This window comes from Mauremys mutica, chromosome 2 (genome assembly GCF_020497125.1).
Source record: "Mauremys mutica isolate MM-2020 ecotype Southern chromosome 2, ASM2049712v1, whole genome shotgun sequence".
Lineage (NCBI taxonomy): Eukaryota > Metazoa > Chordata > Testudines > Geoemydidae > Mauremys > Mauremys mutica.
Window position 1 is genome coordinate 18,775,091 of NC_059073.1, and position 21,279 is coordinate 18,796,369.

General features: G+C 45.9%; 1 protein-coding gene across 1 annotated transcript in view; it reads right to left on the reverse strand.

The window, feature by feature from the left end:
• Nucleotides 1–287: 287 nt before the first annotated feature.
• Nucleotides 288–21,279, reverse strand: part of CCN4 (cellular communication network factor 4) — a 50,127-nt gene continuing 29,135 nt past the window's right edge. Inside the window, exons 2-5 of the mRNA XM_045006681.1 lie at nucleotides 7,573–7,852; nucleotides 5,097–5,354; nucleotides 2,419–2,612; nucleotides 288–611 (exon numbers count right to left, since the gene is read on the reverse strand). Of these exons, the coding sequence (XP_044862616.1) occupies nucleotides 312–611; nucleotides 2,419–2,612; nucleotides 5,097–5,354; nucleotides 7,573–7,852 (1,032 nt within the window). The 3' untranslated portion in view covers nucleotides 288–311. The remainder of the gene's footprint in view (nucleotides 612–2,418; nucleotides 2,613–5,096; nucleotides 5,355–7,572; nucleotides 7,853–21,279) is intronic.

A 21,279-nucleotide genomic window follows, 5' to 3' on the forward strand; every position in this document is an offset into this window, starting at 1 on the left:
CCTGGTGCACCAATGCCAACAGGCAGGTTGTTTAAGTCATGACATCTGAGCAACGTGGCTCAATATAGATACATTTGATCATATAGGCACTAACAATGAAGGGGAACCTCTGGCCCTCATTAATGGATGGAAGTCTGCTATAGCGGAAAATCCTCCCTGTTTAAAAGTCTCTAAATATAGTAGGATAAACAAAAGCAACTTAATCCTGACTTTGAGAAACAGATGTTACATTGGCACTGGATGGAAGATTCTCCTTTATTTTAAAACCTCTGTAAAATCAGAGCAGTGGTTCACTCCAGCATTCGGCCAATTTAATTGGCTATTTCAGAGTAATCGTGGTAATGTGCCAAGTCAGCAAAGATGTCGTTGGGGTTCTTGCAACTCAGGTTGCAAAAGCAGGCGTTGATCCACATGATTTTCCGGAAAAATCCAGTTCCATCCGGGCACTCAAACCTCACTTCAATAGTCTTCGACTTGTACGGAGAGCAGCACCTGTTGTCTGTGCAGACACCACAGTATTTTGGCCTGTATGTACTTTTGCTCACGCAGCCCGATATGGTGTAGTTCATTGGTTCATCTGCCCTATACACGGCCAAGCATTTCTTCCCAGGCTAGATTGGGAGACAGGACAAAAAGAGAGGCAAATATTAATGTTCATTGCTCGGTACTCCCAGATACTACTTTGTCCCCTGTAGGCAGCACTTTCCTGAGGGTGGCAGTAAATATGGTCAAAAATAGAAAACAATTAGTGAAAAATGTTGACATTTCCAAATGGTTTCAAATTTGCAGGATTAAAAACAAGTTCACATTTCAAATATTTTTTTTTAATTCCAATTTTTTAAATTTCTTTTTCTCACCCATCCCTCAGAGTGTGATAAAATGAATAATACCTATGATTCATTCCTTTTCGTTTTTTTCATTTTTTCCCCCTTCCTTTTTTCACTCTAATTTTTCTAAACTTCTCCTACTTTCGAAAAATGACCGATTTTTTTTTTTTGCTTCTTAGATACTTTTCCAAAGTTGGAGAAATTTTGAAAAGTTCAAGCAGGAAAAGGAAAACATGAAGAGACAAAAAAGAAACTCAACACCTCAACTCTCCTCATTTTGAACATTTTTCAGCTTTTGAAAAACACAGAATTTGAGTCAAAGCTAAACAAGCATTTGTTTCATTTCAGATTTTCCCACAGAAAACAATTGAACATTTTCGTCAAAGTATCTTTTCTCATGAAAAAACTAGCTTTTGTTAAAAAGCAATGGGAAAATTTCTCATACTGATACATTTCTACCAACTCTAATTAGCAGAGTGAGGTTACCATTGCCACACCAAATACTGCCCTATGCAGAGAGCCAACACCCTTTAAATCCTGCACAAATCTTCATTTCAACATATGAACATAGGCACTTGCCGATGGTTGAATGTTTTTTGCAACATTTCTCAAGAAAAAAAAGCACATATTTTGTTTCAAGCCGCTTTAAGACCCAAAAATCTACCTGCTCAAAAGTTGTTCACAAAATGGCAATTTTTGCCTCAGAGCATGAAAATCTTTTCATGTGTTATTGCAAAGACAAATCAATGGAAAGTCTTCAGTGATGAAATCCTGACATTTTCTGCTGAAAACTGGGGCCATACCCCTTGAGTGTGGAAAAAAGTATTCACCGCTCGTTTTGATTTTCACAACACAGAAAAATCAAAGTAAAATGTAAAATCCCCTCTAATTTCAAGGATTTTTAACTCCATCGCCCCACCCCCACCACTTTCTCACAGAATATTCCACACACCTGACTCTTGCAGGTGCTCCAGATTTACGTGCATGGACTTACAAACTCACTCGTGACAGGCTGGATGCTTCCAAATGGCAGAGTTTACTCCAGTGGTTCTCAGCCTATTTACTATTGTGGGCCACAGATGCAGATGTCTCTGTGTTATGTGGGCTGCACCCACACAATATATATACTACTTGTATGGCCCTGAGGATGTCACATGGGCTGCAGCTGTGTGTGATTGGGCCACAAGTGACCCATGGGCTATGGGTTTAGAACCACTGCAGAGAGCACTGCATCACCACTTTCCTGCTAGCCCAGTCGCAGGCACATCTCAACGAGTGGCTAGCAAGCTGCTCTCATCTGTAGGGAGTTCCTGGCAGAAAGTAAATCTTCCCACAGTGGGAGTTATTTCCATCCTGCAATGGAAGAATAGGATCCCTACTGGTCCAGGGAGGAGAAATTACACCTATCTGCACCAGCCAGAGTGTATTTAGGCCACAGGCTGCAATTGCTAATCAGCAGGTCGGTGTTTCCTTATTCTCCATCCCACTGACCTTATTTCACTCTCCAACAAGTAGCTCTCAGTGCCCCGCACCTGGGCAGGGAGGGGCAACCAACCAGCGAACTAAAAGGCGAACAGTGAAATGGGCCCACCTTAATGTGTTTGGTTATATCCACCTCACAGGGCCGCATGTTGCAGAGGCGACTCTCTTTCACGAGCTGGCACTGGTCGTTGTCATTGGAAATTCTCGTTGAGATCCCCAGTCCACAGGTTTTCGAGCAGAGGCTCCAGGCTGAGGTGTGAATGATGCAGTTTTTCTGCCAGGATTCAGTCTCTCCTTCGTAAGCTACGGACCAAATTCATATGACATCATTTTACCCCCCAAACATCCTTTCTATGGTTATGGCTACACTACCCGCCGGATCGGCAGGTAGCGATCGGTTTATCGGGGATTGATATATCGCGTCTCAACTAGACGCGATATATTGATCCCCGAACGCATGCCCGTCGACTCCGGAACTCCACCAGGGCAAGCGGTGGTAGCGGAGTCAACAGGGGGGGCCGCGGACGTCGATCCCGCGCCGTGAGGATGGGAGGTAAGTTGAAATAAGATACTTCGACTTCAGCTACGCTAGTCCCGTAGCTGAAGTTGTGTATCTCTCATCGACCCCCGCCCCCTAGTGTAGACCAGGCCTAAGGCTCACTCTAACTGCCAGCAGGGGCGGCTCTAGGAATTTGGCCGCCCCAAGCACGCCGGTCCCGCGGCTCCGGGGGACCTGTTGCAGGCATGCCTGCGGATGGTCCGCTGGTCCCGCGGCTCCGGTGGACCTCCCGCAGGCATGACTGCAGAAGGTCCGCCGGAGCCGCCTGCCGCCCTCCCGGCAAAATGCCGCCCCAAGTGCGCGCTTGGCATGCTGGGGTCTAGAGCCGGCCCTGACTGCCAGGCCAATACACTGAATGACAATTACATCAAATGGAAAGGGCTCCGTTTTCCTGCTCCGCGCTGGTCGTTCAGCCCAGCTGCACTCCTAGATTGTGATGTCTTTGGGACAGGAGTTGCCTCCTTTATTTGTCTGTAAAGTACTTAGCAGAATGGGGCTCTAGTCCAAGACTGGGGCTCCCACATTCTACCACAATACGAACAATTAACAATGGAAACACGCACCAGTCAGCGTAGGAGTGAGATAAGATTTGGGCTTATTGTGAAAGTTTATTTCTGTACCAATTCAGCTGACTCAGGGAATGGTCCACAGTCTTTGTGGAGGGCTGGAGTGGCCCAGAGCCTTTCATTTGTAGATAGGGCTGAGGGAATAGTCCACAGAGAACTTAGAAGGCTCTCAGATTTACGGTGGGCTCAGGGTTTAATGTATTCGCAACCCTTAGCTCAGGTTTCCACGCAGTTTGCGGAACTGGGGCTGGTCTTATCCGTAATACAGGACAGTCTCCAGGCCCCAACAGAGAGAGAAGCCCCATTGTGCTGTACAAACACAAAGCAAGAGACAGTCCCTGCCCTGATGAATGTATTTTCTAAATAGACAAGACAGACAAAGGCTGTATTAGGAGAACTAAGTGACTTGCCCAAGGCCACACAAGGAGTTGGACAGAGGCACGATTTGAACCCAGATCTAGAGACCCATCCAGGAACTTAATCAGACTTTTTGGGGGTTCAAGGTTGTTTGATGAAAAGGAAGGACACTAGTGTAATCCATAGGAAACCTGGACTCAAGTCCTTGGTCCACCACAGATTTCCTGTGTGACTTTCGGCAAGTCCCTTAGCTTCTCTGTGCCTCAGTTCTCCATCTGTACAATGGGGATAATAGCACTATGCTACCTCACTGGGTGTTATGAGGATAAATACACTACTAAAGACAGTGAGGCGTCCAGCTGCCATGGTAACGGGGGTTATCAGTACCTAAGGTAGCTTCGGGCAGTCACCTCTCCGCCTGTTTTCTCAGCTAACATGCTTTAGCTGGTGCTTGTACAATCCAGCCTTTTATGGCAGGATGCTCCATGCATTCCAGAGAGCAGGTTAGTCTGACATGGTGATGTTGCAATGGGAGTGCGGCACAGCTACACTGCTTCATGCGTCAGCAGCAGATTGCAGTAGCACAAGGGTTAATTGGAGGGGGGAGCCCCGTACTGCAGTTTGGACCCACGCTGTCCTGAAGTCTGGGGGGAGTTCAGATTATGGGGTGTACATTAGGCCAATATAGTGATAGGCACCAATCCCAATCCAGATTGTCTCAACATTCAGGGCTGCATGGCTTTGGAATGGGCGTGTTTCTGGGTATGTCTACACTGGAGTAGGAGGTGTAATTTCTGATCGAGCTCGTGTGCTAAGAATTGGTGCACAGCCATGGCAGCGCGAGCGGCGGGAGGGGCTAGTTGTACGATTATGTCCGAGCCCCTAGGCCCCTGTGTTGACAAACTCTTGGATTCAGATGCCTAAGCCTGACTGTGACATGGGCACAGTTAAACGAGCAAGAGGTCTATTGCACTTTCCCAGCGCTAGAAGTATTAGCTTCAGTGACAGCTCCCCTTTCCCCTCCCTCAGCTTTTGCTGTGGTGAATGCAACTGTCAGTAGCACTTGGGCATTTTGCAGAAACCTGTCCAGCAGCTGTGCTACACGTAACCCACTCTGCAGGGTGAGTTACACAGCACTCTCTCTGCCTGATTCACAGAGGATAGGAGCCTGCTGCAGCTGCCAACTAGGGGGACTTAATTTTTTAGTTCAAGCTGCAGAGGCTGACGCTTTAGCTCTGGCAGTCCCGGGTTCCATTCCCCGTGATGACCAAGGCGATGCCCATTAACCCCACACGCACACTCTACCTGCGGCGGAGATATGTCGTGGAGATGTCTTCCTGATCTTCTTTGAGTCATCACAGATCCACTGCTCGCAGCACTTGCCTGCTATCTTAATTTGCTTTGGGTTCGGGCACCAGACGAGCGGGGGGCGTGAGTTGGTGCACAACGGCAGGCAGCCCACAACCCCATTAATGCATGTGCAATTGTACTTGCAATTGGGCTGGAAGGTCTCCCCGTTTTTATACCGGATTCCATTAAGGACACAGCCCACGCCCACAATTTCTAAAAGGGGGGGCGGGGAAGAGAGAGAGAGAGAGAGAGAGAGAACACCATGAAGATCATGAACGGTATTCAGAATAACCAGTTTTTTTAATGGGGAACTCCCCAGACTGACAGGGCCAAAATGTAAGTGCCAGCACCATTCTGCTGCAGAACAAAGCACGTCCGTATAATTGTAGGCCTTATTATTACTAGTAGGGTAGCTCCCCCTTATGAAGCACGAATGTGGCAGTGTCTTTCTCAGAGATCTGAACAATATATTTTATTCCTTGTTGGATCTGCCAGGAGTCACACATGCATTCACGAAGCTTTTCTTTGAGTTTCAAGTTCCCCTTACAAACAAGCAAACAGACACAAAAGGACTGTAAAAATGATCCAGAAAATTGCAGCTTATAACTGCATAGTTTGGGGCTCTGATGGCTGAGTGCTCTATTATTTTATAGGACGTGAAGGAATTCCCAAACTGAGAGCTGGGAACAATAGAACTACAGAGTTTTACCTGGCCTCGTGAATGCTCCGCACAACTCTTACACGAACAAATCAACACAGATGCTCTCGGAAACAGGGCAAAGTTCTGAGTTGGCAATGAAAAGCAGCCTTAGGCACGTTGTGGGAGCGCTCTCGTTCTGTAATGAAGGGTAGCTCTACAAGGCTCTGATTGGAATCAGTTGGCAGTCAAGGGCTTGTAATATTAAGTTAAACCTGCAATTTCATAATTGGCCACAGGGAGGCAGTGTGCTACATAAAGCATTGCTGTCTCCCTTCTATTCTCTTCATTGATGAAGATAGTCCCAAAGCAAGAATATCACAAAGTTGGTTAAAGATGGGCCTGAACCAAACCTCTCTTCAACTGCCAGGTGGTTTGAAACTTTAGATTCACATTTTGCAAAAGCCTCTTATTTTTAGAGTGGATTGAACAAAATCCCTGAATCCAACGTCCCCCGTCTCCCCTCAATTTGAGTTGTTGGAAATCCAAATCCAGATTCAAGATGCTGTGTCCTGTGCCCACCTGCAGTTCTGAAGAGGGTGTTTCTGAGTGAGAGCACAGAGACAAAACTCAGCCAGAGAATTCCAGCGCTATGCTGCAATCCTTGCATACACACTATCGGGGAGCAAGTCCGTGGCTTCAATTTGCTGGGGGATTTGTTGCAAACCTCCCCCCCCCGCCAATTTATGCAAGCTCACACCGCCCTGTACCCCTCAACTGAGAGCTTCATTTGGAGTGATCCCAAAGCTCAAACAGAAAAACCCATCCAGACCCTCAGAATCTTGAGGGTTTTGACTTGAAACCACATGCAGTCACTGCGTTTTCCATAGGGTTCACCTCAAACTCATCCCAACACCCGTATATCTCCTTCAGGTGTTATATTATTCTAAGATTATACTATATACATTGGACGGACATGATTGATCACATACATAATACTCTCAATGAGCAGGGACAGGTGCTGCTGCTGAATAAGGAGCTCTGCATGGCCTTTGCGTAGAAGGGCCGATTCCTGGAACGTGCTGAGTGAGGTTAGTCCCCAGGGTCCCCAGTCCCCTGGGTGTGTTTGCAGTTAAGCTGGAAGGCGGTATGGAGACGGATCCTGCAGGGGTTAGTCCTGAGTGCGGTTCTGTTCAATATCTTCATCAATGATTTAGATAATGGCATGAGAGAACACTTATAAAGTTTGTGGATGATACCAAGCTGGGAGGGGTAGCAAGTGCTTTAGAGGATAGGATTAAAATTCAAAATGTGGACAAACTGGAGAAATGGTCTCTTGGGGGGGAGGAGAGATGCAGACAAAGGCCAGGGTGGAGACGCAAGGTAAAAAGTCTGGGGATCACTGTGTTAACCTCTGAGGATAGGACAAGAAGCAATGGGCTTCAATTGCAGCAAGGGAAGTTTAGGTTGGACATTAGGAAAAACTTCCTAACTGTCAGGGTTGGTGAACACTTGGACAAATTGCTTAGGGAGGTTGTGGAATCTCTGTCATTGGAGGTTTTTAAGAACAGATTAGACAAACACCTGTTAGGAACGGTCTAGTTATTACATAGTCCTGCCTTGAGTGCAGGAGACTGGATTAGAAGACCTACTTCCAGTCCTACACTGCTATGATTCTATGTTAATAGACAAGTCTCGGGTACATTCAGAGCAATAGGAGCAATAGGAGCAATAGGAGCAATAGGAGCTGCCAATGCTGTTTATCTAAGCCAGAAATATATGTACATCACTTACGTGCACATACTCCTATTTCGTACCTAGGTCTATCTCCACTGTAGTCACAGTACAAGCCCCTATGGAAGTCACAGGTATCAGCCTCCGTGCAGTTCTCTCCAATCTGTTTGGCACATGCCTTGCAGCACTCGCAGCCGTCGGTGATCAGGCTGACCCCTGCTGGGCACTGAGGGGGCCACTTGGGACACTCGCATGGCCACTTACAGTACTGAGTCCGTGTGTAGCCCTCAGTCACGACGGTGACGGCTGGGGCCATGGTGGTGGAGTCCTGGGACACAGCCTACAAATGAACAAACAAGGCTCACAGTCCTTTCAAGAAGGGCTTTGAAAGGTTTATCCATTAATTAACCCATGTCAAGTTCAAAGGCAGGGGCGGCTCTACGAATTCGGCCGCCCCAAGCAGGGCAGCACGCCGCAGGGGGCGCGCGGCCGGGCACCGGTCCTGCGCCTCCGCGGGACCTCTTGCAGCTGGTCCGCGGCTCTGGTGGAGCTTCCGCAGGCATGCCTGCGGGAGGTCCGCTGTCCCGCCGGACCCGCCTGCCGCCCTCCCGGGAAAATGCCGCCCCACGCACGCGCTTGGCGCACTGGGGTCTAGAGCCGGCCCTGTTCAAAGGGACTGAGAAGGAATGAAGGGATCACAGCAAAGAGCTATGGAGTGGACCTCATTTGGAGAGCAGCCACCTCCCTCTTGTTGTGTAATCTCCATCACCAGCCTTGGGTAGAGGGTCAGGAAGCCCCCAGCTTGGATGGCCTTATCTGAGCAATGCTCAGCCTTTTCCACATTGAGACCCTTCTCCGACCCAGCTGGGATGTCTCTCCATTTAGCAATTGGTGAAGGGCAAAGATGTGACCCCCCTGACACCTCTTCATGATCTGAAGGTCAAGGAGCCCTGGCTTATATGAAACTCCTGGGCCTGCTACTGAGCTGGGGCTCCTGTGAGGACAGGTTGGTCGCCTGAGAGCCCTGCCATTTTTCATTTACAGTAAGGCTACACATCTCCCCTTGTACAGTATTTCAAGACTTCAGCCTCCAATATTGACCCGCCATGGCAAGTGCATTGGCTAGTGAGAGGGGAAGATATGTTCGTTCATTCTCTGTTATCCAAATATTTGGTTCTTGTTTTACCATGCTGGTTTGACCATGCTGGTCCACGAATTCCTAGCTACCCCCGCCTCCCCCGCCCCACGTCCCAATTGTAAAACAAGTCACAGACAATCAACTTCCTTGGCAGCATCCCACATCTATGTGGCTTTGATTTACTCTTGCTGTAACAGTTACTTTAAATCCTATGGATGGGGTCCATGAAGGTACGTAAGTCCCATTGACAGACACCACTGCGATCCACAAAACTCTGCTTGTGCTGCTACTTGGCACTCAAGTTTTTCCTCTGGGAATGCCTGGGTGCCTATCTCCTGCCTGAGCATGCGCACTGCTGCCTCACTCCAGGTATCCAGACCTATCTCCCACCTGATCCCCAGAGCTATTCATAAGCCAGGAAAGATGGGTGTTTGGCCAGTGAAGTAACATGCAGGGGCCCAACCTGGTAGGCAGACAACCCCCATCAGAGCCTTTAGCCCAGTGGGTAGGGTACTCAGCCAGGATGTGGACAACCCCCTCACCTCCTGCAGTTCAAGTCTCCTCTCTTCTGGAGGGGGAGAAGGGATTTGAACTGGGCTCTACCACACCTCAAATGAGTGCCCTAGTCATGGGGGCTATAGGATATTCTGGTGTAGGGCTTCCTCACTCTTTCCGATTAAAGCTGTTCCACTTTAGCTAAACAAGTCAACAATTACATATCATTTGGGCCAGTGAAAATGACTCTGTAGGCCAGTGGTTAGAGCACTAACTCCCTTTCTCCCCAGAGAAAGAAGGAATAGAACTAGGAGTCGCCCACACCCTAGGTGAGCACCTTACCCCTGGGCTAACGGCTATACAGGATGCAGGGACGGGTCCAGGCACCAGCATTCCAAGCAGGTGCTTGGGGCGGCAGTCCCTGTGTTTTTGCCCTCAAGCTGCGCGCCGAATTGCCGCCACGGACAGCGGGGGCAGTCCGTGCGCCGTTAGGGCGGCACGTGCATTTCTGCCGCGGCGGCAATTCGGCGGCAGCTTCTATGTTCAGCTGTCCGCGGCGGCGCAGCTTCTGTCTTCTGGCTGAAGACAGAAGCTGCCTCCGAATTGCTGCCACCGCGGAAACACGTGTGCTGCCCTAATGGCACACGGACTGCCCCGTCTTCCACGGTGGCAATTCAGCACGCTGCTTGGGGTGGCAAAAACAGTAGAGCCGGCCCTGACAGGACGCTGTTCACCACCCCCACTGTTTTGTTTTGAGTCCCTCATACAACTTGGGTGACCAACTGCCTGTCTTCTCCTGATTCAGGGGAGGCACCTCCCTGCAGCCTAGGCTTAGGCACTTATCTGCAGGAGAGGGGTGGGACTTAGTAGACTGTGTTGGCTTTGTGGAGCGCAGTCTGAGATGCCTGTCTCTCCTCATACCTTGTATAGGGAGCCTAGCTGCCTAACTCAGGCCTTGTGGAGTACAGTGGTTTCCTGTGAGTGCTTTTGTGGAGCTGGGCCTGTGTGACTTAGACCCTTATTTATCCGTGTCAGTGTCAAAAGTACCATAGGTGTATTGCAGCTATCTCTGCCTAGTTGTGATTCACACTGAAGTCAGGTTGCTGTCACAATTGCATGTTCCTCTTTGCTGGGCTCTTGAGGCACTCACACTGCACCCGATGTTGCCTTGTTTTCTCTTTTCCCCCTCAGGCTCCACAAAGAGCCGTTGGGACATTAAAGAGGCATCAGCCCCTGCCTCTTGCACATGGCTGAAATGCCCTGCACGTTGGAATAGCCAAGTATCATTGTTTGGAGAGGTCCCCAAGTTACTGGGCATACGCAGACCTCCCAAAATGGGCCATGCTGAGGCAACAGATCATGCAGTGAAGGGGCTGCCAGGGTTCCATTTCCCAGCCTCCCCCTCCCTTACAGGTAAGAGTTGAACCAATATCCTGTGAGTGTGTAAAACCGAGAGTCTGTAAGCCTTCCTACAGCCAAGAAGAGGAGGGTGACATCACTTTCCTCAAGCAGGAGAGAGGATGGGGTATGGAGGAGATGGGTGTAAATCTCGACACTGGTCTATTATATAATGATGTCTCACTGCAGTAATGTATTAATGTAACATCACATTGCAATGAGATATCTGGTTGTCCCAAGTGTATGGAGGGGCCCTCAGCTACTACAGTAGTTGAATATTTCCTCAGCTGTTACAAGGTGGAAGATCACTGCACTAAGGTACTCAAGACAGAATCAGAACAGGAGACAGTCAATGAAGAGGCTGTGAAAAAGAGTTTGTGTTGCAAAGTTAAGCCTTGAGAACTGCTGCATGGCGCATTAAGGGCCGCTATCCCATAGAACTTTAATGACAAGTATCTAATATATCCCAGCCCGCTCTACTTTCCATTTGAAAAGACATATTAATTACCACTGTCATAGGTTTTTTCCCCACTTTGAACTTTAGCGTCCAAAAGTGGGGAAAAAACTTTTCCCTCTTATGGATCCTTCTAAGCTTAAATCCTAGCTTAGATCTGGTACTGCTGCCACCAGCCAGGTTTCAGTGTCTGGCACACTCTCTGTTCCCCCAGACCTTTCCCTGGGGAACACAGATCCAAACTCCTGGGATCTTAACACAAAGGGAAATAAACCATTCCCCCTCCCAGACTTTCCCTCCCTTGGTCGTTAGGGAAGACTACCTTGATTCAAACTCCTTGAATCTAAAACAAAGAGGGATTCACCTCCCCCCCGCTTTTTTCCCCCCACCTGTCCCTGATGAGTCAAACTAATCCCCTGAGGGTTTAATCAATCAGGTTCTTAAAAAGAAAAGTTTTTAATGAAAGAAAGAAAAGTTAAAAACTCTCTCTGTAAAATCAGGATGGAAATGTTTACAGGGTATCCAGCTTATAAAAACTAGAGGGACTCCACCCCCCCTCTTCTAGTATAAGCACAAGTAACAGCAAACAAAAATAAAATATTTCTCCAGCAAAACACACATTTGCAAATACAGAAATTAATCAAAAAGACTAATCCGCCTTTCTAATACTCACTTTACTGAATAGAAGAGAATACTTCAGGAAGCTTGGAGAGCCTGGATATACGTCTGGCCCCTCTTAGATCCAAAAAGAGAACAACCCCCAAAACAAAGAACACAAACAAAGACTTCCCTCCACAGAGATTTGAAATTATCTTGTCCCTTGATTGGTTCTCTGGTCAGGTGTCCGTCAGGTTTACTGAGCTTGTTAACCCTTTACAGGTAAAAGAGACCTTAACCCTTAACTATCTGTTTATGACAACCACTATTACAAAGGCTGACAATTACAGAAGTTCCAAATCCCAGCCAACCTTTTGGTAAAGAAATTCTGCACGGCTGTCGGTGGCCTACAGATTGCTCTCTTCCTTGCTCTCCAACTTACTGATCTCAACGCGTTGCCTTCTCAAACAGCCCGTTGGCATCTACCTGTTCAGTTCTCTTCTGTTTCATCACTACACACGGTGGCTTTGTAAAAACGTCTCCCATCAATCAGAACTGGACAAGATCCACTGGGCCTGGCTGTTAGTGGCCTCCAAACCCAGCCTCCATTTGCGCGCATGCCAATTTGCAAATGCTTTCCAAGCAGCTTGACACACAAATGCGCTGTTGGAAAGGTGTGTGCATGTGCACAGAACGTCACTGGCACAAGGGAAGGGCAGGGTAAGGAAACCAGGCACTTATGCCCATCTAGCCCAGTCCTGTACCCAGGCAGGATTGTTCCCTACGTATATTCCTGTTTCAAATGCCTCAGGTACAGATGATTGAAAAACAGTTTTGTCAAAAAAAATTCCCAATCAGAAAATGCCCATTTGGCAAAACTGAACCTTGCTGCGGAAAGGGTCAGTTTTGATGAATTTCTCAACTCAAAACATTTTTTGGAGAAATGTTCCAAAATTGTGGAAACAAAAACTTCCTTTTTTTTTCTGGTTCACAATCACTTTTTGTTTAGAAATTGAAGCTAAACCACTGGGGCTTTTAAAATTGAAACAAACAAGCTTATCAATTGACCAGAACCACTTGGGGTTTTTTTTTAAACCCTTCAGAATTTTAGTTCACAGAAGTTTGAGATTTTGACTTTTCATCCCAATCTGGAAGGGGAAAATTTTCAAAATCTCAAAAGTTTTCATGGGAGGAGAAAACTATTTCCCCAACCAGCCCTAGCTTTAAGTAATGGATCGTCCACTACTCCTCTAGCGAGACAGACAATCCCACAGCTAAAGCCATCTCACTGTTAGGAGAGTTTCCTCAAGAGTAACACCAAACTCTCCCGTCCCTTGCATCTCATTACTCCACATTATGGACTTTGGCCCACCCTAAGTAAGTCTTTTCTCTCTTTGGGGTAATTTGTTTGCCAGGGTAGCCTGTTCATGATCTCAGGATTTATTAAACACGTATAAGTCTGTTGTAGAGACATGTGAATATACATATACGTACCTTAGACATTAGTTATGCTTTATTTTGAGGCCCAAATAGTTAACACCTCACTAATCACAGTCACTATATGTAATGTATTTACTCTGGGCCCAATTCCCATTTCTACTAACATCCCTTTACACTGCTCTGCTCTTAGAGCCGGTATAAATTACATTTAAACCCGTGCAAATAAAATATAAAATACGCCAGAGTGGCATCAAAGCAAAAATGAAAAAAAACAAAACAAAGCAGGCCCTTTACTTTAGCACTGCCTATCCCAACCTGAATAGTTTTGATATGTACAGCGAGCTATCACCTAACCAGAGAAAATCCTTTCAAATGAGATAAGTCTATTTGCACTGTTGTTAATCATTAGAACTGTTAATGATCAAATCCAGGTATAAAAAGAACCTTTACAGCAATTTAATGAGTGCGTTATCACGGCACAACCCTATAAGCAAATGCATTTGCAGTGATTGCTGCCAAGCGACTGCTGGTTTAGACAAGAGGGAGGCAGCAGATTGGCTGACAAAGGTTTCATCCTGCGCAGCTATGAAGCTACAGCTCAGTCAACATAAATAGCAAAGGGGAAAACACACCAAAAAAACCCGCAAACCATAGTTCTGCTGTTTTTAGTTCATAGAAGATCAGTTTTATGTTATAATTTGTGCATGCCCCCTCTCTTTGTCCCCCACAGCGGGGCATTAAAAATGTCCACCTCTGACAATAGGTATCACACAGGGGCATCATAGTTTCTGGCCATCCTTAGGATAGGAAATAACTGGGGTGGCTCCTAGCATCAGATGTGGAGCTGAAGCATATGTAATTGTTTGCTCAGATGCCATCAGTAAAATACAGCTTATGCTGGAATTCCTTCAGAGCTCTAAGAACTCCTTGATGCATGAATGTGCTGGAAAAAATGCATTAGCAGCGGATCTGACCACAGGCTCCAGTTCCTGGGAATCTGGAGATGCTATGTCAGATTCAGGAGAATCTAGCCATAAGGTAGGTAGATACAGCAGAACCTCAGAGTTACGGACACTTCAGAATGGAGATTGTTCGTAACTCTGAAATGTCCGTAACTCTGAACAAAACATTATGGTTGTTCTTTCAAAAGTTTACAACTGAACATTGACTTAATACAGCTTTGAAACTTTACTATGCGGAAGAAAAATGCTGCTTTTCTTTAGTTGTTTACATTTAACACAGTACTGTACTGTATTTGTGCTGCTTCTTTTTTTGTCTCTGCTGCTGCCTGATTGTGTACTTCCAGTTCCAAATGAGGTGTGCAGTTGACTGGTGAGTTCATAACTCTATTATTCATAACTCTGAGGTTTGACTGCAAATACAAGGTTGAGTTAAGTACATCAGTCTCCAAAGACAATCATGTGGTGGAGGCGCTGGCCTGGGACAAAGGAGAGGCTGCCAGCTTTCTGCCTGATCTCTCTGCCTCGGCTCCCTCTCTGTAAAATGGTGGTGTTAATAATGCTCCAATACCTCTCAAGGATGTTGTGAAGATAAATCCACCAATGTATGTGAGGTGGTGATGTAACCTGTGCTAACGCAAGGTGGCTCTGGCTAGGCCACAGATAGAGCTTTGAGTCTGCTAATGTGTCTGAAGTTGTCCCGAGTGACAGAGATCCACAGCAGTTCAATTCTCCATATAAGACACAACTCCCCTGCTCAGGCTGTAGATTCCTAGCATTTTAGGCCAGAGGGAACCATTAGGTCATCTAATCTGACCAGCTGTGTAACACGGGCCACAGAATTTCACCCAATCACCAGGGTTGTTTACAGGACTCAAACCGGGGAACCTATGAATGTGAAAGCATGACCAGAGCCAGTAACTTGAAGCCAGTAGCAGACTTTTAAACCTCACTATGCCATTATAGGGGGACAGAACTGCATTGTGTTAGTGTGGGCTCAGTGGCATAGCCAGGTGGAGGGAACAGAGGGAGCAATAAAAAGAAAGGCACTCACCCGGCGGCGCTCCGGGTCTTCGGCGGTGGGCCTTTCACTCGCTCCGGGTGTCTTCAGCGGCACTGAAGGTCGCGCCGCCAAAGTGCCGCCGAAGACCCAGAGCGCCACTGAGTGAGTAAAATAAAAGCGCCTCATTGGGTGGTGTTTTTTTTTTTTAATCGCTCCCCAGGTGAGTAATAAGGTGCCAAGAAATTGACAAGGCACCACTTCTGGTCAGGGGGGGAGTGGCCGCTCCCCCGCTCCCACCCTAGCTACGCTACTGTGAGGGCTACACTCTGATTCAGGGCTCAGGTAGTAATGGAATGCTCCAGAACACTGTTCTGACACTTTCTGGGGGAGCTGTAATGGCGTTACAGTATGTCTGGTACTATCACTTACTGGAAGTGAGTTCCAACACTTCTTTTTTTTTAGGACTGGAGCACTGATCTGCTGCTACAGTTATACTTCCTGTGAGGAATTACGGTAGAACCTCAGAGTTATAAACAGAGCTACGAACTGACCAGTCAACCACACGCCTCGTTTGGAATTGGAAGTATGCAATCAGGCAGCAGCAGAAGGGGAAAAAAGCCAATACGGCACAGTACGGTGTTAAATGCGAACTACTAAAAAGTAAAGGGAAAGTTTTCAAAAAAAGATTGGACAAGATAAGGAAATTGTTTCTGTGCGTCTTTCATTTAAATTAAGATGTTTACAAGCAGCATCTTTCATCTGCGCTGTAAAGTTTCAAAGCTGTATTAAGTCAATGTTCAGTTGTAAACTTTAGAAAGAACAACCATAATGTTTTGTTTAGAGTTACGGACATTTCAGAGTTACGGACAATTTCCATGCCTGAGGCGTTTGTAACGCTGAGGTTCTGCTGTCGCTGTGACACTCTGACTACCTTTCCCAACCTGAAGAAGAGCTCTGTGTAGCTCAAAAACTTGTCTCTCACCACCAGAAGTTGGTCCAATAAAAGATATTCCCTCAGGTGCCATGTCTCTCTAGAGACTGATGTCAAACAACAGAACAGGTATCTTCCTCCTATTGCCCCAAAACATACCTCAACCTTACCATGAAAGAACCAACTCTGGGACCAGCCTCCAGCCCATACAGCTGCTGAAGCAAATTATCTATAATGCATTTAAGCATTTATTCAAATACCCATCCCTGTAGCATTTGAGAAATATAAAGGATGCCATTCAGTCCCCACAGTGGGGGCGTGTTTTGTGATGCAGACAATGACCTACTAATAACAGCTGTGGCTAGATACGGTGGGTAGTGACACTTTATGAACACCTCAACAGACAGAACTCCTTTCACATATGCCACCCAACAGGCACCATGATGGTTCTGACTTTCATTCATTGCCATATTTTGATTTTAAAAAAATATAACATAACGTAATTTCAGATGCTAGTTGAGCTTTTAGAAATCTCTTCATTAGACCATCAGTACATGCTGTGTCCATAATATTGGATTACAGAGCGATTTAAAAAGGCGGGCTATGAGGTTGACTCCAAAGTCCCAAAGGGCTGAGTTCTTTGTCAAGAATATTCTGGAACTCCCAGAATGCCAAAAGCAATTTGTGTTTTCAGCTTTCAGTAATTATTTTGCATGATTACTCTCCAATCCTGTAGTCTGGGAATATGTCATCTTGGATGCACAGGAGAAAATATTTCAACACTAGTTATTTATGATGACTTCTGATTTTATTTCTTCCAAGTTACCAGCCTGTGCTCCTGTAAGGAAAACACAAGGCGCCTCTCACCCTGTTATGGCTGATAATTCTCTGTTAAGGTCACTCGTGACTTCTATTTGGCAGGCTCCAACTGCCTTTTGCACCTGCAGAGAATAACACATCTCCAGCCAACAACAGCTAGTATTTAATATGTACCCATTCCGGGAGGGAAGAAAGAGAAGATGATAAGTGATAGCATAACATGGTGATAGCATAACAGCCTCAGTATTTATAATGGCCAAGCATTTTTATGCACAAGTCTTATTTAAAGAACCCAAGTATATGGCAACCGTTCAGTGGTATGTCTTACATACTGGCATCGCTTTTTACCAGTTCCCTAGGAAGCACTGTTGTTGTAAATTAGTTTTGTTTTTGAAACCTTGAAGGTTATTTTGCTGAAACTACTGTATAGCTTGGCTTTCAAGCCAGTCACAGCAATAACAGGAGGCTTTTACACCAAGCATAAGGGAATCTCCAGCCTTCTTTCTTCAGCAACAAAGTCCCAGGTTTACTGTGCAGTACCATCATTTTGCTTTCAGTTGTTATGGCCTTTTAAAACAACTTTATTCACTCAATTGCCTCTGTGTCGCTTGCGGTGTTCTTCTTTAATGTTGTTATTTCTCGAGATAAGCCTAGACCAAACCCTGAGTCACATGGGAGACCAATGAGATATAACAATCTGCAGTGCCTCTCGATCACGTTAACAAGGAAAGGCTGTTTACCTAAAGAACATTAATACTTTGCACTTACTGGGCAAAATCCTCAGCTAGTGTAAAGTGGGGGAACTCCAAAGATCTCCCCCTATAGCCCCTTTCATGGGAAGATCTCTAAATACTTTACATATATTAATTCAGCCTCGTAATATCACTGTGAGGAAGGCAAGGCTTTTTATCTCCATTTTACAGACAGCGAAATGGAGGCATAGAAAGGTTAGCATGACTTGCCCTAGGTTATATTCACCATATCTTTGACAGAGCTGAGACTAGGATCCAGGAGTCTGGACAGTGCCTAGCACAAATCACATCCTCCTATCCCGCTCCTGGTTTGCTCCTTGGGATGTAAATATTAATAACCATTCAGAAGTTACTGACACTCCCTTCAAAGTGCAGTTTGTTGCTCTACCAGGAGGAAGTTGCCAGAGCTACCTGTGAATTTTGTAAAGACTAGCTAGAGGTTCCCAAACTGGTCTGTGGAGCACTTGCTGGTGGTCTGTGGAGAGCTGGCTATGCATGCGTTTCCAGCTGTGGCCGGGTAATAGTTATAGTAGGAATTAGTAGATAAAGGCTAAGGAACCAATAGCGGGAACTCAAGAGACCTGCAGGCCAAGACCTATAAGAATAGTTTACACTGTTAGCATAAGGCCTTATAGCCTGAGTAGGAGTAGCTGCTCAATAAATTTGCATAAGTAAGTAAACCAACTGTGACCTTAAGTCACAAGATGGCACAAGAGTTTGTTTATTGTTTTGTAATAATCACAAATGCTGCAAATTGCAGGAAGGCAAGAAGGCAGTTTGAACCAGTTTAGAGTATTTTTGGAGGGGAATATAAGCAGATGCTCAACTGTAGGTAACCATAGTAATCCAATTGACATCTATGTTAATAAGCATAAGCTAATTAACATACTAACCTATGGAATAAGGACTCCCCAACCAGGTGTGAAAGTAACTGAAAGGACTTACCAGTACGCTGGAGTCCTGAGTGGGGGTGTGGCCTCAACCGGAAGAGGCATTTAAAGGCCCTGGGGTTCCGGCTGTGGCTGGGGGTCCCAGGGCCTTTAAATCACCCCGGAGCTACCAGCTGCAGAGGTGGCTGGGAGCCCCTGGGCTCAGGGGTGAAATAAAGGGCCCAGGGCTCCAGCAGATCGGACCGGCTTACTTTCACCTCTGTCCCCAACGCTATAAGGGTGAGGAAGTTAAGATATGGTAAAGGATGGAACAGCTCTACATACATATGTATCGGGGCGAACAAGACCTATAGCACATCTGGTCTCCCATACAGCCACTGGAGTTCTCCACAGACATGCCAGAGTCGGACTCGGATCTGTCTCAGCCTTTAGTGCTCTCCCAAAGGCTAGAGTGAGCGTAGACATGTAATGATGCCCGTTGCTTTTACAGTGTTATATTATCTCACTTTACGTGTTGGGATTGTTTAACTTATTGGACTAATCATTGTAATACTAAAACTTTCACAAATACTAAAGGTCTGCTGTGAGTGCTGTTGTCATTGCTGTACCCATGGGGCTGCCAAAGCAGTAACTCTGATAATACTGGGCCTGATCTTGGGACAAGACCTACCACATTTACAGTGTGTTAATAGGGCAAACTAAATCAATAACCTAATCAATAAACAATCAATTGATCAGGCAACTGAGCTCATAAAACACATTACATTTCCACTATTCCTTTTCCATGTAAGCACTTGCTATAGTTGATAGAGGGCTGCTATGGGATCGGGAATGGGAGAGGAGGTGGTCCGGACAATCACAAGTCGAAGTGGTAAATAATGGAGTCTCTAATAAAACTGTGGTTCCCACTATAAAGTAGTTGGAGACTCCCTACAGAGACTATTCATTGAATTGGACTGATTTGGGGTTGGATCCTACAAGTCCTTTGACCTACAGAACTCCTAATGGGAGGAGCATTTGCCAAGGGCTTGCAGAATCAGGCCTGTTATTAGTTAAGACATTACGCTGTATTCCTTCAGATTTGCTGTCCTAAGTAATTATGAAGCAAATATGCCTGGGATTTCAAACCATTCAAGATAGTAAGGTAAGTGAAACCTCAGAAAAGGTCCATGTTTTTATGCTCTATGTCCACTAGTCACTACATACAGAGTTACAAACACCTCGGGAATGAAGGTTGTTCATAACTCTGAACAAAACATTATAGTTGTTTTTTCAAAAGATTGCAGCCAAACATTGACTGAATACAGCTTTGAAACTTTACTACGCAGAAGAAACATGCTGCTTTTTTTTTAAAGTAGTTTACATTTAAACACAATACTGTACTGTATTTGGCTTTTTTGGAGGGGCGCGGGGGGTGTGGTGTCTCTGCAGCTGCCTGATTGTGTACGTCCGGTTCCAAATGAGGTGTGTGGTTGACTGGTCAGTTCATAACTCTGGTGTTCGTAACTAGGAGGTACTACTGTATCCCTTTGCTATTGGTTCCACCTAGTGGAATGAAATATCCTAAAATATATGTGCAGAAAGTTTAGTTGAAGCAGCTGTAATGTGACGCAGCAGCTGCAAGCCAGGTCTTCATCACATCCCTTCTGTACTCACGGAATTGCATGTTTCCTAAAGCTGCCCTGACTTGGCCCATCTGGAACACGGTTGCTCCTTGGAGTATTAAAATAGACAGATAGGTCAACTACTTGATGACATCATACATCTGCACTTCACCCAGCTATTACCGTGACTACAGTCTCAACCTCTCTGCTCAGGCAACAAGGTGGCCACAACAGTGCTAATTTTGGTGGTGGTTTGGTGATGCGAAGGCTTATCCCTTCAGTCCATCTGCTCCAAGACAAGTACAACTATTTAAACCCTGCTGGGAAAGGAGTCACTCTCCAAACACAGTCCTAAAGTACACTGCTGTGATTCAAAACTTCTTCCGTCTCCACCAGCGGTCTTGTGGTTGTCTGACAGCATCAGGAGAAAGCTGTCCCAGATGCCCCAGGAACGTGTGGTGGATCTCAGGACCATTGCAACTATACCTGTACACCCAACTACCAAAACTATGTTGGCATTTGCACTGAGTATGAGGAGGGCTTTGATCACGATATCCCACACCTGTTACACAGTACGGAACTGAACAGAAAAGCAATACAAATAATAAAATAAATACTAAGAAACTTGCAAAAGCTAATGAATGAAGGAGGTTTCAGTAGGACTACACAGATTACAGAATGTCTGAGCACCCTACTCTCACAGAATCAGTGGAAATCTGTCTTGATCTAAACCGAGAACTGAAACCACACACACATGGACAGAAATAAAAAGAAACAAAGCAACTGGAGCTCTCCATTACTTAGCCAGCATGACTGGTCTCACTATACAAAGGTTGCAGGTTCAGCCCACAACAGGAGGAAAAGCCTGGCAGCGCATCACTCTGAGTCCCTACTAACATTTAAAATTAAAGATCTAGATTTCCACTTGCAATCTATATTTGCAAAGGAGTTTGTGTCATTATTCAAAACAGGGAAGGTGACGGATGTCATAGAGAACAAGACAGCAAAGGCAGAACATAGTCACTTTCTAAAATATGTGCACTCCTATCTGGCACTGACCGATGCTATTTTTTTGCACGTTTGTATTGGTTTGGGTGAAAGTCTGTGCTAGGTAGGGAAAAATAATTTAGCATAAGTGTATTGCTATGTAAGGGCCTCTCTAGTTAATATAGCAGGGACTCAATCATTGTCATCTTGTTTTACTTATATAGACTAGCAACATTTGCATTCACTCCCACAGTCAAGGAGCGGAAGAAATACCATGTGACTTAGCTGATCAGTCACACA